Source organism: Fonsecaea pedrosoi (assembly GCF_000835455.1).
Source record: "Fonsecaea pedrosoi CBS 271.37 unplaced genomic scaffold supercont1.10, whole genome shotgun sequence".
Taxonomy (NCBI): domain Eukaryota; kingdom Fungi; phylum Ascomycota; class Eurotiomycetes; order Chaetothyriales; family Herpotrichiellaceae; genus Fonsecaea; species Fonsecaea pedrosoi.
Window position 1 is genome coordinate 89,740 of NW_013550606.1, and position 16,203 is coordinate 105,942.

Below are 16,203 nucleotides of genomic sequence, written 5' to 3' on the forward strand. Positions count from 1 at the left end.
CTTGACCGCTTTCCAAGTATATCACTACACCAACGTCCCCTTTGATGCTCGATATATACCTCAACCGATTCCCCCCAATGTCGACAACCATCGAAGTCCTCGTTGTTCCATCAATGGAAGAAGTTTCCATTGTACGGACCAGCCCCAAACACTGCTGAGCAGAACTCACCGGCTTGTCAGCACGCTCACAGTCATCTCATCAGAAATACTCGCGTCACTCCCACGGCGCCGGTACTCCATCTCGATGTCACGGCCATTCGAGTCTTTCGTCTCTTTTGCCTCCACCTTCCTCCACACCAGCTCGTCCCATTTCTTGTAATTGTTCGCTTGATCCAGATACTGGGCCACTTCGTCCGGCCCATTCTCAGCTCCGCCAGCGTCCTCAGAGTGCTCCTGGTGTCGCCAGTGTCTTAGATTCGCTCCAAGTCTTTCACGTCGACGCTTCTCCTCATTCTGCTTCTGCTGCTGCATTGCCAGGCGCTTCGCAACCTCGTTCGCATCATGGAGTGCCACCAACTTGCGCTTCGCTGGATATTTGGCCATAAGGGAATTTATGAGGCGGTACATCAGCCATTGCTGGCTGCGCCCGGCTGCATCTGGCATTTCATCCTTGTTTGAACCAGCCTCGGAACCCTCCGCGAACTCACGGGCGGGAGTATTTTGGATGCTCATCTCGCTATTCGGATTCAGCTTTGGCGGATTCTCGATTTGATATCGCAGATATGCAGTGGTCACCACATCACCCACAGTCATCCCCGTAGCGTTTTCCCAGTACAAAAGTCCTGGCCTGTACTCCACAATAAACTTCACCAGATTCTGATGGCCTAGTCGTACAACCGAGTGTAATGGATAATCTCCCGCTCCATTCATCTTTTCGAGGTCTTTGCCACCGGAGAGAGATAGGATAAGCTTCAGGCTTTTTTCCCATCCTGTTTTGTCGGTGATGCGCGTGAGGAACATTGCCAAAGGGGTGACACCCGAGGACTCGACGTTGCTACAGCGCTCATGGAGCAACGGTCCAACAATATTTTGGTCCAGCATTCCCAAGACCGAGTCGAGGAGGGCGGGCTTGTCCGTTGGAATGGTTGAAAGAACCATATGTAGAATGTTGCGTCCAACATTGTCCTTGGCGAGTTGATCGGCACCTGCTGCGATCAGTTTCTTCGCGGCATAGTATCTTCGCACTTCGAACGCAAGATGGAGAGGCGTCTTGCCCTCGGTGGAGCGGACTTCAAGCGCTTGGGGGATCTTCTCAAGCAGGAAGTCGAAGCACGGCTGAGTTCCGTCTTCCAAAGGAGGCGATAACACACCGACGTGCAGTGCTAGGTTATTCCGGGTTGACAGCCATGTATCGAGAGTTCCTCGAATGCCACCTTTTGCCTGGGCTAATGCTTGGATGCGTTTCTCTTCTTTAAAGGTCTCGGCAAACTCGAGGTAGTGGCGCAAGGGAGCCTCTGACATAAAGTACTCGGTAGTCTCCAAATTGCCTTCCAATATAGCGGCCAGAAGAGGGACTCCGATATCTGAGTCAATTTTTTGGGGACGGTGGCCTTTACGGCCGGCTTCGGCCCAGTCTTGACGCTTTTTGCCGTATACACTGAGTCCTTGATAGTACTCGGGCTTCTCGTCGAGCTGGATTCCTGATTTTTGAAATACCTTCTGCAGAGGAAATCCGAAGCCAGTAGACTTGATCATTTCGCCAATCATATCAACCCTACCCAGTCGAACCGCTAGGTCAAAATCGGGTTTAGAAATGGTCGCGACTTTCAGTCCATCCCCATCTTTCTCATGCGCGAGAGTGTTGTCTATTTTGATGATGAATTTCAGCAGATCCATATTGTTGACAAAGATAGCATATCTGACCAGAGACGCTCGATTCTGCCGGCTTGTCGATTCAAGTGCCGCATTGAACCATGCCAAAGACTGTTTTGGTTCGTCATTGACGTAGATATTCCGCGATTGTACACCTCCGAAAACATCCCTGACTTGTCGCTCGTCTGCTGCATTCTGGACTGCGTGCCCAATCTGACAAGTCCAAGAGGTCATGATGGCTGGCGAGACTCTCGACTTGACGTTGTCGGCCACCGCAGCGATGTCGTTGATCGTAAAGGTGTCGTTAACAAGTTCGGCGACGACTCTCACACGAGTACTATGCTCCGTGCCGTCACTATCGTCACTATAGTCACTGCAGTCGCTGTCTTCATCATAATCGTCGCCAGTGCCGAGGACGTAGTGGTACCTTTGTGACTTGTCGCTCGGTTGATACTGGATATTGGCAATCTGAATAATCAACTCTGCAAGTTCGTAGTGGCCTCGGAAAGCCGCTATTGAGAACGGACTGAAACCATGAAGATCCGTGATAGCCACCTGTATTGGGTCGGCGCTCGTTAGACAAAGCGATTTGACAGTATCAGAGTCGCCCTTCCAAACAGCTTCGAATAGGGTGATGTACTTGGCCTTCTTCTCCGAAGTTAGATCTGGCACTTGGAAAGATATCTTCGTCTCGTACGGATCTTTGTTGAGATTCTTCGATCCGAAATAGTAGTTGGGCTTGTTTTCTTGACCGCTTTCCTTCGGATGCAGCTCCGCAAACGTTTTAGCACCTTTCTCGAGAAGCCTCCGTTCAAGATCACGCAACTTTGCAACGGTTCTGCTGACGGCCGCATCCTTCTCCTTCCTCCCAGCCTCCGGCTTTGGCTTCTTGGCTTGGAGTTCTTTCTCATATTCCCTCATTTGATACTGACGGATCAATTTAGCATTCTGGAGGTCGATAAAAGCAGTCCAATAACAGTAAGAACCTTTGTCGAGGTTGCGGAGGTATTCGGCGTCTTCCTTCAGTGCCTCTGGCTGCTTCAAATCTTTGACTTGGGGGGACAAGTATTCCTCAAGTGATGAGATGCGGGCTCGCACGAGGTCCAATAAGGAGTTTGGTGTTGGGCTCCAGGAGCGATACGGAGCTTCCAGATATTGATGTGCGCCAGCGGTTAGAGTATTGACGTCCTCACCCTTCTCGATGAGTAGGATGACAAAATCCACCAATTCGTGGATAACACCTACAACGATTGGCTGTTGGACACATTTTTTAAAGACTCTCTCGACTTCTTGGGGATCATTCGAGGTTCTGTCAAAGCTGCGCTTGTATGCTTGCGCAAAGAGCTCGAAGTCAATGTGGGTATTGGCTCCCATGCGTAGAAGATCCTCAACAAGTTCCGGTTCGGCAGTGCGAATGGCGGTCAGCAGAGGCGTATCGACCGTCGGCTGAGTCCAGTAACCGGACATGGCTATGAAATTGACAGCTTTGGCAAAGCTTGATGGATCAGCGGAGCGCATCGTCTGCACTATCAACGCCTTTCCAGTCTCGATCGCATAATGGAGGGCAGAAATGTGATTCATATCGCTGTCAACATCTGTCAGCCTGTACCAACGGTCACAGAACATAAGATACCATAGATCTCCTGTTGAAGAACTAGGCCTTGTGTGGAGGGGGAGACTCACGCCTGCGTGGATGACGCCCCCAGGGCAAGAAGACCTTTGACGGTTTCATTGGCCTGTTGCAACGGGAGCTCCAAGGCCAGAGTGGTGGTCAGAATAGCAGCCCTAGCGTGCTTTCGGTTGTATTCATCCACAATCTTGACTGGAAGGAGGACATCGGCGCCGTAACTGTCAACCAAAACTTTCACGACATCCAGGTGGCCCCCGAGGATGGCAAGGTGGAGAGGAGACATAGGACTATCCCAAGCCAAGACATCGACATCGTAGACATCGGGTCCCTCTTTGTCCTCGGGATCTTGGACTTCGAGATTGCCTTCCACTTTCACAAAAGACCCTTCGGTCATGTCATCATCACGTTCGTCGTCGTCGTCGTCATCAGCATTCTCGAAGTCTTCAGAGTCGAGGGAGTCACCGTCGCCGATCTCGTCCTTGATATTATTAGCTTCTTGCGAATTGCTGGCAGCAGCTCTTCGTGCTTCTTTTCGCGCTTCTTCCTTGACCGCTTCCTGTTCCTCGTTTGCGTTACTTTTGTCGAGGATGTCCCTCACCATCTGTACCTCGCCACGGTGGGCAGCAAGGTGCAGAGCGGTCATACCATTATAGAGTCTTGATACAAGGCGGGCTCCATGTTCAATGAGACAATGAACGATTTCAGGGGTGGAGCACATGACCGCAAGATGTAGAGGCGTGCGACCAGCAGGATCCCGACGGTTAACGTCCACAACTTCCGGCTCTGAGAACCAGTCTCTGACAGCATCAATGTCCAGATCGACTATTGCTTGACACAGCCTGGCAGTGTTGCCGACGTATGCCATTTCCGTCCAGTCTGTGTCTGTGATGGGATTAAAGCTGCCGATGGCCTGTCTGCCTGGGTCATCTTTGAGAAATGTAACATCTCCAGATATATAGATCTTCCCTTCCTCCTCGAGCGCGGCAAAGTCTGCGTCTGTTGTGGGTTCGGGGCAATATCCGCAACAGTCATGAAGAACGTCGTTGACAGACCCAAAGAAGGCTGGATGGCGATGCAGTTTGGTCTCTCTGTCCTTAGGTTTGTTCCATTCAGCATTGAGGAGCAGGTCCTTGGTGAAGAGAAGCTTCTCAATTCTTTTGGCAGTGTATCTGGGGCCATATGGAATGGTAACAGTGTGGTAATTAGAAACTTCGTCCTCTTCTACCCACTCAGCGACGTCATCCGGTTGAGCATCTTTGACATTTCCTGGAAGCTCATGGCGAAATCGAGAATTCCACGACAACGGGGGCCTACCTCGTTCGGCTCGACGTTTTGCGAGGTACGTGTCCCTGTCATTGGGATGTGGCAGCTTTTCGAGAACCAGCAGTCTCGCCAGGCCTTGCACCCTTGAGAAAGATCTCTCATAGATAGTGGGATCAATTCGTGTTCGGTCGATGCCGGGGAACACCACCTCGAAGCCGCGATGGGAGTATTTGGACAGCCGATTTTCGTAAGAGGGGGATCTTCTAGTGAGATCAATTGTGTTCACTTGAGTCATGAATGCGGCGAGAGCTCGAGGCGAAGCCCATACTTGCTGACCATCATAAGCTACACAGGAGCAGTCAACATCAAAGCCGGTGAGAATCTCAGAAATGCTCTTATACAAGCGAAGCACGATCTGGACATGGCGGGTAGGATATTCCGACACAATTGTGATAGCATTTTTGGTGCGCTGCCTTGCGGTTAGCAGACGAGAGATTTTGACATCTCTGAGCCTTCGAGAGCGCCCAAGGACTTTGGGAAGAGAATTCAGGGCTCCTTACTATAGTCGTCGTCTCGGACAGGATGCTATCCCGAATTTTAGTCTCAATTTGTTTGATTTTCTCGATGGCTTGTTCCTCGTTCAGCCCGTAGAGGAATAGATCGACATCAGAAGCAGGTGCAAGCGTCTCATGGTAATAGGATCGAAGGGCTCGCTGAAAAGTCATGTCAACACGCGCGGAAGGATTTCGTGTTGCTAGCGGCATACCTTGGACTCATTGTGAGGAGCGTCGACAGGTAGCAAAGAAGTGACGACAGCACTTCCTGCACATACCACATTACTCCAGTCTAGGTCCACCAACGAAGACTCGGAGAAAAGGTTGAAGTTGGTCCTGAAGTCTTTGAGAGTTTGGGTGGTGGCAGGTGAACCGTCTTTCCTGCGAGCCTCCGGTTGGAGAGACAAGAGAAACTGGTCTTTCGCGGCGTCAGACTCCTTTGCAAGATCTCTTGCTCGGATGGTGACAGGAGCATCCTTGAAGACAGGTACCAGATGGTTTGCGATTGCAGCTGGGTGATCAGGCTGCTGGGCGTAGATCTCCCTCAGTTTACTTTCGTAAGCCTTGAAGGGCCTAACCGCCTCAGCAACGCCGATCTGGCTCCTGGGTTTCTTGTCGACATAGCTAACGAAGTCAGGGATGGGAACCGGGAGAGGAGGAAGCTCCAGAGCCATGGTGACGGCGGTGGATGATAGAGGAGAGGGTGGACCTGTATGCAGACAAGCGTGGGAAATGGTAAAGGGGGCCGCAAGCTGGATGAGCAGACGAGACGAAGGCGGACAGATACAACTGTGGGACCAAGCTTTACGCAGAGAACTTGCAAAAGCGACAGAACGAGATGACAGAGGATTGATGACTGGCATTCGACTTCATGAAGAGGGCGGGTGACGAGGAGGAGGGGATGGTCGTGGTCATATACTAGAAGCTGAGAGCATTGGGGAAGTTCAATGGCGGGTCGAAAAGAGAGCAACGCGTTGGTTCATGAATCCGAAACCGCGAACCCACGTGAGATCGATCAGATTGGCGCAGACAGCGGCAGCAGCCTGGCGAGCCTGCGCTGGTCTCACCTCTCCAGGCACCAGATCCGCCCCAACTCCCACGGGGCCTCTATTTCTTCTCGCTGAGCCGTCAAAGACTGTTCATCGGCCCTTGGCGATTCAAGAGACAAGATTTCAATCTCCAGAAGTGGAGATGAACCGTTTGGATGCCTAGATGCGCCTAACTGCGCCTGGCTGCGCCTAGCTGCGCCTAGCATGCAGGCATGACGGAGCAGAGGGCCACGAGGCGAAGGCTGGGGAAGTACTTTGCCGTAGCTTGGCGCAGTTTCTGATACGGCAGACCGAAAGCTCACCAAGTGCACTCTGATATCGACAGAATTTTCGGTCATTGGACCAAGTCACACGAGCAGATAATCTTGCACAGACAGAGATCAAGGCAGATGCTTACCATTTTGACTGGAGCAAGACTTGCAAGTCGGAGTGTAGTACGACAAAGATTCCCACGCGTGCAGCCTTCAGAAAAGACTGCTACATTCCTCCGACCGAAGTCTCTATTTTCTACCGCGTCGACTCCAGACTCGTCCATTCTCACAAAGATGGCCAACGACCACATCCTGACCCTGTCGTGTCCGGATAAGCCGGGTATAGTTCATGCTGTTACGGGGATCTTCGCGCGAAACAACCTCAACATCCTTGACCTGCAACAATTCAGCGACCGGACCTCGGAGAAATTCTTCATGAGAGTGCACTTCGGACCGGCTGATGACACAAAATTCCTGATTCCTTCGTTCGAGGAGCTGGCAAACGATATCAAGATGGACTACGAGCTGAGACCTGTGGCTGAGAAGCCAAAGGTTTTGATCATGGTTTCCAAGATTGGCTACTGCTTGAACGACCTCCTTTTTCGCCAGAAGACTGTGAGACCCCTTTGTTGACAAAGACTGTTGCGTTGTGCTTCTGGTTGTGTCAATAGTCTGTCCAAGCCTAACAGAACATATGCAGGGGCAATTGGCTATCGAGGTGCCGTTGATTGTATCGAACCACCAGGACTTCGAACCGCTGGCCAAGAGTTATAACATTGCTTTTCATCATCTGCCTGTCTCCAAGGACACCAAGGCCGAACAGGAAGACCGCATCCTGGAGCTTATCAAAGAGCACAACATCGACTTGGTAGTTCTAGCGAGGTACATGCAAGTACTCTCTCCGAAGCTCTGTGAAGCTATGTCCGGCAAAATCATCAATATTCATCACAGCTTCTTACCTTCCTTCAAGGGTGCAAAGCCATACCACCAAGCTTTCGACAGGGGCGTCAAGATTATTGGCGCGACAGCTCATTTCGTGACCGCCGATCTAGACGAAGGCCCGATTATCGAGCAGAGGGTCACGAGAGTGGACCATAGCATAACGCCCAAGGAACTCGTTGACGAAGGGAGCAATGTGGAGAGTCAGGTTTTAGCTGCGGCGGTCAAGTGGTGGTCAGAAAAGCGAGTATTTTTGAACGGGCACAAAACGGTGGTATTCAACTGAGGTCAAGCGTCCGTTCCTCCTGAAGTCCCCTCTCAGAACTTAGACGGCGGCGTTTCCAGCACACAGCATAGACACTGGGACGGCGACACAAACATATATATCACCTGAGCTATCCCCAGCACAGCCGCCATTTTTTCATCCACGGTAAGACGAAAAGCTGGAAGCATTGAATTGAATTAGACAGTTTACCTGATGGCTCCCTGGATCACACACATCCCAGTCGGACTTGTCCACCATCATATACTTGCTTTTATCCATCGTATGCAAATTCTCCTCCACACCTGCTTCCGCATTTTTTTAATCGACATGCAGCAAGGCTAGTATCGGACAGGTCCATCCGTACCACAGAAAGTGACCACCATCTCCAGTTCAGCGCGACAGACCCACAAGGGTTTCTCGCCTTCGTGCGTCAACGTGGGGAACGGAGATGCCAGCTGCATGGGTCGGCGCAAGGGTGGATTCGTATCAAGGACATGTCCGTCCATGAAAGAATGCTTGCATGCTTCTTGGAACGGCACGACAGATAGTAGTCGATACGGTCGCCCCGCTGAGACAATGCGTTCTGACCATAAAGGCTGGCCTGTCGTGCTTTTGGTGCGGTGGGAGGAGCCTATTCGACTTACTTTACAGCTCAACTGGCCCAACATCACGGGGCATGTAACAAGCAAGACACCTACCTGTTCCCTCTACAGTACAAGTGGTCAAGGGTAGTGTCGCCGGTGATAGAGCAAGGGAGGGGCAACAGCTCAGGTGGCGAAGGGAAGGTTTCCAGACAACGAAGCGGCAATTGACAACAAAGACAACGAGCGATATCAAGCACAGCAATGACGAGAAAAGTGGCTTCGATTCTAACACACTCGGTGCTGTTCGTCTCCCTTCTAGCATTTACTCGTGTCCATGCGCACACCCATTCCCATGATGATACTCCCGACGCCGCCTCGGAGACACCTCTCTCCTTCTCAGTTGGGCCCAACTACCCCTATCCCCTCGAGGACCTGGACAAAGACCTCCCTTTCTCTCAGCCCGTCACCTTTGCCCACTTGCCGTGGGAGCGGTGTTTTTCCTCCCGCCACGCAGCTGAATTGGACATTGCCATTGTAGGATTCCCCTACGACACGTCGACCTCGTACCGGCCCGGCGCACGCTTTGGGCCCCGAGGTATTCGAGCCGCAAGCTCCAGGGAGAAGAAGGGGAGGAGCTACAACACAGTCTGGGGCATTGACCCCTTGACGGAAGGAGGGCTGAACATCGTCGACTGCGGAGACATCCCAGTGACTCCATTTGACGCCCAGCATGCGTTCCGCCAAATGGAGCAGGGCTACCGGCAGATCTTGTTCCACAACACCTCTAGCACAGCCACAACGGACGCTTCGTCAAATCCAACCGAGGGCAAGAGAACATGGCAACATCCCCGAATCCTTTCTCTGGGGGGCGACCACTCGATCGTCCTTCCGATCCTCCGCTCCCTGAAGGAGATCTACGGGCCCATCTCCGTCATCCACCTCGACTCCCACCTGGACACCTGGGATCCCTACGCGGGATACACGGGAATTGTCTCGGAACAGAGCGCCATCACCCACGGGACTTTCTTCTGGCACGCCGCCCGGGAAGGGTGCATCGCCAAGGGGAGCAGCGTGCACGGGGGGCTGCGGACAAAACTCTTCTCGCCCAAGGACTACGTCACGGATCGGGAGGTGGTGGGCTTCGAGCTGATCGAGGCGCACGAGATCGACGAAGACCCCAAGGGCATGCAGGGCATCACCGACCGGGTGCGCAGCATCGTTGGGACCGACAACCCCGTCTACCTCAGCATCGACATTGACGTCCTGGACCCCAGCATTGCCCCAGCCACGGGCACGCCCGAGTCGGGAGGCTGGACGACGCGCGAGGTCAAGAGATTCATCAAGGGCCTGGAAGGGGTGCGGCTGGTCGGCGCCGACGTCGTCGAGGTGAGCCCCCCATACGACACGGTTGCGGAGGTGACGAGCGTGGCGGCCAGCGATCTCCTGGTCGACATTCTAGCGTTGATGGTCAAGGATTCCCCAGGCAAGCCGGACAAAGCGCAGACAGGAGGACAAGAGGTAAAGGACGAGTTGTGAAAGCCGTTCCAAGTTGCTCGTGTGACTCCGAAATGCACTTGTACAGAGTACGTATTCAGGACCCGCTCGACGGGATCATCATGACTTGCTCCGCCTGATCAGAATTGTTTGTTGACAATGGGAAAACCGTCGACACTTGGCTGGATTGGACAGGCTGATCATCATATACATGTAATCACCTTGGGGAATATATCAAATGCCTTCATTCCGGATACCACTTCCCATCAATGGCAAAGGTGGTTGGTTCGTTGGCCGGTTGGTTTCTGAATCCCTCATGCCCGTCACGACCTGTCAATCTCTCCTTCTCCTTCTTCTTCTCCTCCTCCGCGCGCAACCCGGAGTGCTCCCTGCCTGGTTCACTGTTCTTGAATCCTGTTCCTCGATGGTGTCCACCACGCCGGGGGTATCGTAGAGCTCATTTACATACCAATCGCATTAAAAGCCTCAAACCCTCCCAATCCCACCGTCGATAATAGACCATGGGCCCTTCTACCATAGCACCAAAACACCAAAACATAACATCCCGCACGCGCCGTCTGGTCGCAATCCCCATAATCAAATGACGACTGAGAATGCTTGTAAATATCGCGAATATCACCCAGTCCCGGGAAGCCCGGCACTGCTCTCCAAAGTGAGACAGGGTTGGGCACGACGTCCACCTCTTAGACTCGTTCGCTTCACCTTGCGACGGATGCGCAGTTCATTAAATGCCCAACGCTGCGTACCACAGTCCTTATCATTGATGGTGTGTGTCAGCCAGGCGAACCTTGTATACTGTTGGCGTCTGGCACTTCACTCTTTTCAGACTCGTAATGCTTGTTCCTTTCCAACGATCTTATTCTCTGCTGGTCCTGATTTCGATGTTATTATGTCTGCTACACACGAATAGCCAGACAGTCAGCAAGAACAGAATCTAGACCACTTCTGTCCTGAGGCCCAGCACCTTCCCAGCCATAGTTGTCGGTGTTGTCAACATCCATACCATCCTCGGCTGGATCAATATGCCCATTCGCTGTTGTCGATGCTGCCGCCGCGTTGGCCTCTTCCTCTTGTTCCATGAGCCATTGATCATGATCATATCCTGCTGAAGCATTGCTCACGCTGAATGCAATACAAGGCATTGCATTCCAAGGCACAGGGCCAACCTGGGTAGTTAGTTGCAGATCTGCTATGCCGATTGGGCGTCTTGCATATGCAACCTGCGCTTCAGTCGGCAACAGGTCGTCGTCACGAGTCCTGTTGAGCCTCCCAGCCTTGACTTCCTCTTCCTCCCTATCGATTTTCTTCTTGTAGGAGCTCGTCAAGATTCCTCCACCTGCGCTGTGCTCGTACCTTGGACCATTGGACCGTGTTCGATTCACGACTTCGGCCAGTAGGGTTTTGAGATATGTCTCGGCGGCTATCCCCACCAGCTCAGCACATTGTATTGAGCAACCTTGCGCGACGGACTCTTCATAACAAATGGGAACGATCCGAGAATGTATCGTCGGTGTGTCGGGAAACTCAAGAGTTTCTGAGAAAAGTGGCTGCACGTATCTTTTCCTGATTTCCAAGTCCCAATTTGTCTTTGTCAGTCCTCCTGCGGCTGCACTTGGGGCGGTCTCTGGTGCCTTGATTCTGCCGGCAAGGTACAGCTCTTCATATGGGTTCCTTCGAGCCGCCGCCTCTTCGTCCGCCTTCTCATTTGCTGCTCCTTTGATGCGTCGTCGGTCTCGTGCGGGTAGGGCCATCACTTCGGCCTTGAGTCGCTGTTCGCTCGCATCGCTGATGGCCGTGGCTTTGGTGCCGGACGTCAGTGCGGATTTGTCTGTCGTTGCGCTGACCCATGCCGCCAGTCCAGGTTCAGGGGGATCTCTGCCGGTGTTACATAGTATGGCTAATATTAAAGAGTTGTGGGCATGTTCGGTCTGAGGAGTCGCATAGATGAAGACATCGCAGAGGTCGCCGAATTCTCGTGCGTTCAGTTCCCCTGCAGACAGTGGTCAGCCTCCGTGTCTAATTTATTGAGGCTCCAGCGCCTGGAAGTGCAGCTGACCTCGTATAAATTTGGTTATAGCATCGAAATATGTATCCCAGTTGTGACCGATCAAGGACTTGAGTTCAGTATACAAAGGTTCCAAGTCCACCCGAGGGTAGCTTTGAGCCGCTTTCGGTTGTTTCGACGCCGACCCGGGAGGAGGTTTCGTGGTGGTCGTTGTAGACGTGATCGTATCTGATCGTGTGAGAGCGGCGGGGTTGAAGGTCTCGTCGAATGTGGCCATGCTGGCTGGGCCCGAGGACCGATCGGAGATGATTCAAGGAGCGCGCATGCGCAGCGCGGTATTGAGCAAGACTGTGTTCATGCAGAGAACCAGCGCATTGCGCGTCTCGACATGGCCTCTCTGATGTTGTGGCGGGAAGTTGTGGGAGTTGGTCAGAGTCGGGTCATTCGAATCGCAGTTGGACGATGTGGGTGAGGGAAAGTTTGCGGAGCCCTGACATTGTGAGGCTTGTGGTTGAACCAAACACCATCCCCGAATATGGAGGGTCGAACACCGCACACCGATGGATTGTCCGGTCCAGGTTGCCACAATTCTGGTAGACAGAGCGTTTGGGGACAAGTACATGCTACTCATGCCAATCATTTCGCTACGTGATCCTCGACAGAGTGTAATGTTTCCCGCAGCCTCGTCCTCACTGCATCAGGCTGTCTCGACCAGGAGACTCAACCGGTCCTTCGTCAACTCGTAACGCCATGTGCCTCGTAACGTCTATGAACCCATCTATGCGATCTTGATCTTCCACTTCTTGACTGTGGCATCGGCTCCAGTGCTGTACACAGTGTCTGTGAGCCAGAGAAGGCCATTGACCCCTTCCTTATGCGCATTCGTCTCCTTCACTCTCTTCCCAGGTTCCTTCAAACTCCAAGCAAATATATTAGTGTCCAGGCTACCAGAAGCTGCTCCTGTACCTTCTGGGTTCCATGCGATGCAGGTGATCTTTGCCGTATGAGCGCTCCACCGATCGGTCACAAGCTCGAGCGAGCAATTCCCGGTCACCATTCCCGTGATGCCGGTGCTGATTTTGTACACGTAGATTTTTCCTGCAGCAGATCCGACTGCCACCATCGAGCCATCATTGGAAAAGGATATGGCCGTTAGCGGGTGGGCAGAGACTTGTTCGATGAACGCAATCTGCTTGGGCGCTTTTCCCGGCACAACAGAGAATAGGCGAAGACTTGAATCCTGGGAACCGATCGCGACAGTGCTACCATGAGATGCGAGAGATGTCGGCGTTGATTTCAAAGGCAGTTCTCCGTCTTCTTCCCCATCATTGTAGACAATGACGCTTTCTAGTTGAGCCACCACAACCAGAGAGTCAGTCGTGCATGTTAGAGCTTTTGGTTGTGATGATAGTTTAGTAGACTGCCCTGTGAATGTTTTGGCTCCGGCGTCAACTGTTCTCAAAGTATCATCCCAACTGACCGAAAACACTTGAGGATGTTTCCCTGAAGACGCAGCAGCAAGTCCTGAGATGATGTTGGTTGGTCCATCTCCTTCGACGGTCTCCGCTGTCCCATTTGCAGCATCCCACGAGCACAATCGTCCCTCGGAACTGCCCGTCCACAATGTAGCACTCTTCGCTTCACCAGAAGATGTGAGGGCGGTAATGTTCTTCTGATGACCGGAAATGACTTTGGAAGGTTTGCTTGACCCGCTGTTCAGATAGTTGAGATCTCCGCTCAGGGACAGGGATATAATCAATCCGTCTGACCTGCCTGCTGGCCATACGACGCCAACTTGCTGATCTGCAACGGCCATAGCATCGCCAAAAGACCAGGTATGAGTGACTTTCCCAGCTTCCACATCCCATGTCTTGACTGTGCGGTCAGCGGAACAAGTCACAAAGCTCTTCGAATCTTTGGACCACGAGACTCCGAAAATACTGCCTTTGTGGCCTTCCGCGCCGTCTGCGATCTCAGTCTTCACGTCCCCAGTTTTTCCGTCATATAGATAGATCTTCTTATCTCCGCCAACACTGAGCAAGTGATTGCCATCCGGCGAGAAAGCGACTCCGTAAATGAAGTTCGTATGGCTTCCTCGACCAGGAATGCCGTTGAATTTAAACGGAGCACCATGGTAGAAGACCAAGTTCTTGTCATCACCTCCTGTAGCCGCCCTCAGGGGTCTTTGTTGTCTTATGCTGACGGCATTGACCTGTGCAGAGTGGCCGCTGATCTCTCCCACCGTGTTGCCTGAATCCGCCGTCACGCAGTGTCCATAGCGTTGTTTCCCATCGCCTACTGCTATGATACGCTGACTGTCACCATCCCACGCAATATCATTGATACGGCCTGATATAATGGCATATTCTCCTTTTGTCGCTCCCGATCCATTGGGTGAGCAGTCCCAAACCCGTACAATGCCCGAAGCGTCACCAGAGGCACAATAAAAGCCGGAAGGCGCAAATCTGGCAACGGTGGTCGTAGTCGTGTGTTGGGTGTACTGAGTGGATATAGCAGGATTATCGATGGATCGAAGAAATATGGACTTGTTGGCAGCGTAGGCAATTCGCTCACCCTTGGAGTCAGCACTTAGAGGGGTAGGCAAGCCTCGAGAGGTGGAGGGAAGTGCGGCATAGATGCCGTCGGCGATTATGGACATCTTCTTTCATGAAGGGGTATGGTAGAAGTGACAGCAACCACCTCTGGTGGTTTTAATTGAATTGAGATGCGGGTAGGTGAAGATGTTACAAGGCCGCAGCTCCCCGAATATAAATACTTCTGTTCCGGGCAAGGCTGGCGAGGCTACAAGGCTACAAGGCTACAAGGCTGCGTGGTACCTCTTCAGGTCGATAAGAAAGGAAACAGACGGAGCTCTTGATTACTCAGGTTGCACATCTGACATTCTACTCGTCTAAGCATGTAAAGTACAGAGAAAATGCGAAACCGCCGATAATCCTCGTCGTGATCGAGTAACTACCAAGAATCCACATATCTATTTCTAACCAAGCCCGCTTTTGCGCCGGACCGCATTCACTTTGACCCAAAACCACTCCCCCTTCCAATGGAACGTTCCAAGTCTCGTTCACAATCAGCAGAGCCAAGCTAGAAAATGTGTCGGAAAGCGCATGGCGAATGTTGCACCCTATTAAAGGTGCCTAATCGCTTCAATCGCGGGGCTGTTCGAACATTGGAGACTAGCATAACATCATACCCACGATATACCTTGAGAGGTATTGATCGTGGGAGATTGTAGCGAGTTGTTAACGTAAAAATGGCCGATCGCTAGGAAGGTCGTGTATCCCGCTCGTACCCATCTTCCTCAGAACGACTGGAGTGGCTTGCCGTGTGGTTCTCGTTTATTGGGCTGATCGCAGCTCTTGTCCTTGCGGTTGGCAGCTTTCGTAGGATAAGGTGTAAGAAGCAGGATTTCTGCAAAGTTGCCTTGTGCAAAATCCCCGCAACATCCAGTTTGAAAGGGTTTCGAGGCGCAGGGTAACTTTGCACTTGTTCCTGAACATTTCGCTCCCGAATTCAGGTGTCGATCTTGCCATAGCGTAGGATATTTTGGCGTTCCTTGACAGACCAGGAATGCCAGCTTCACCTCACTCGCCCAGTGTTGAGCATTCTGCCCTGCATCTCTTCCTTGATGATTTCAGGATGTTTGTGGATACTCGGCATGAGACCCAATGCTATCGCCCTCCGAATGGCTTTCGCAATTTTTCGTTGGTTGACTGGTCGCAGTCCGGTTGAGTTCGAATGTCGGATCCGGCCCATCTCGGTCACATACTCTGACATCACGGAGAAGTTCTAGGGATGATTAGCATAGGGATACCACATCCTTGGGATCACAAGCTCACTTTATACAAGGTAAGAGGGTTGACAGATAGTGCGTCAAAAGCGTCGGTCGTGGGTCGGTGTTTGACCCTCCACTTGCGAGCTTCTGCTGCACTCAGGTCGTGAGGTGCATACACATCGCCAGCTTTCCAGGGTCGCGTAAGCTGTCGTGCGATGGCTTGATTTTCTTGTGCCACTGCTGCTCTTCGTTCTGCTTCTCTGACCGTCATTCCAGCTGCGCGTTTGAAGGTCTCTGTACAGCGGGGGTTAACAGGGTTTCTCTGTCAGTAATAATCGAAAAGACGTACGGTCAAGAGGAGATGAGGCGATAGATTTGCTGGCGCGACCCAGCTGCAGCCCTAGTCTGTGACTGAGCTGAGCCGACATATTTCAATAGACCTGGGCTGTGGAAGCAACTAGAGGGAATGAACCTACTGAGGTCAGGATGGAGAACAAGGCATTGAAAGACTTGTACCCAGTATTTTCTGTAGGGCCAAACACC

The 16,203-nt window shown here is 52.3% G+C and overlaps 6 protein-coding genes across 6 annotated transcripts; 2 read left to right on the top strand and 4 right to left on the bottom strand.

Annotated features, from left to right (window-relative positions):
- Positions 1-165: 165 nt before the first annotated feature.
- Positions 166-5,933, bottom strand: Z517_12497 (uncharacterized protein; the record flags this gene model as incomplete). The annotated part of the gene is made up of 4 exons (XM_013422441.1): positions 166-3,397; positions 3,496-5,174; positions 5,266-5,418; positions 5,472-5,933. The coding sequence occupies 4 exons, from the start codon at positions 5,931-5,933 to the stop codon at positions 166-168; spliced, it is 5,526 nt and encodes a 1,841-aa protein (XP_013277895.1).
- A 920-nt stretch (positions 5,934-6,853) lies between these two features.
- Z517_12498 (formyltetrahydrofolate deformylase) lies at positions 6,854-7,784 on the top strand (the record flags this gene model as incomplete). The annotated part of the gene is made up of 2 exons (XM_013422442.1): positions 6,854-7,174; positions 7,260-7,784. 2 exons carry the CDS (start codon positions 6,854-6,856, stop codon positions 7,782-7,784), a joined length of 846 nt encoding a protein of 281 aa, XP_013277896.1.
- An 824-nt stretch (positions 7,785-8,608) lies between these two features.
- Z517_12499 (uncharacterized protein) lies at positions 8,609-9,883 on the top strand (the record flags this gene model as incomplete). The annotated part of the gene is made up of 1 exon (XM_013422443.1): positions 8,609-9,883. One exon carries the CDS (start codon positions 8,609-8,611, stop codon positions 9,881-9,883), a length of 1,275 nt encoding a protein of 424 aa, XP_013277897.1.
- An 875-nt stretch (positions 9,884-10,758) lies between these two features.
- On the bottom strand, positions 10,759-12,144 carry Z517_12500 (uncharacterized protein; the record flags this gene model as incomplete). Its single annotated transcript, XM_013422444.1, has 2 exons — positions 10,759-11,852; positions 11,919-12,144. The coding sequence occupies 2 exons, from the start codon at positions 12,142-12,144 to the stop codon at positions 10,759-10,761; spliced, it is 1,320 nt and encodes a 439-aa protein (XP_013277898.1).
- A 501-nt stretch (positions 12,145-12,645) lies between these two features.
- Z517_12501 (uncharacterized protein) lies at positions 12,646-14,526 on the bottom strand (the record flags this gene model as incomplete). The annotated part of the gene is made up of 1 exon (XM_013422445.1): positions 12,646-14,526. One exon carries the CDS (start codon positions 14,524-14,526, stop codon positions 12,646-12,648), a length of 1,881 nt encoding a protein of 626 aa, XP_013277899.1.
- A 938-nt stretch (positions 14,527-15,464) lies between these two features.
- On the bottom strand, positions 15,465-15,931 carry Z517_12502 (ribosomal protein S18; the record flags this gene model as incomplete). Its single annotated transcript, XM_013422446.1, has 2 exons — positions 15,465-15,674; positions 15,725-15,931. 2 exons carry the CDS (start codon positions 15,929-15,931, stop codon positions 15,465-15,467), a joined length of 417 nt encoding a protein of 138 aa, XP_013277900.1.
- Positions 15,932-16,203: the final 272 nt, after the last annotated feature.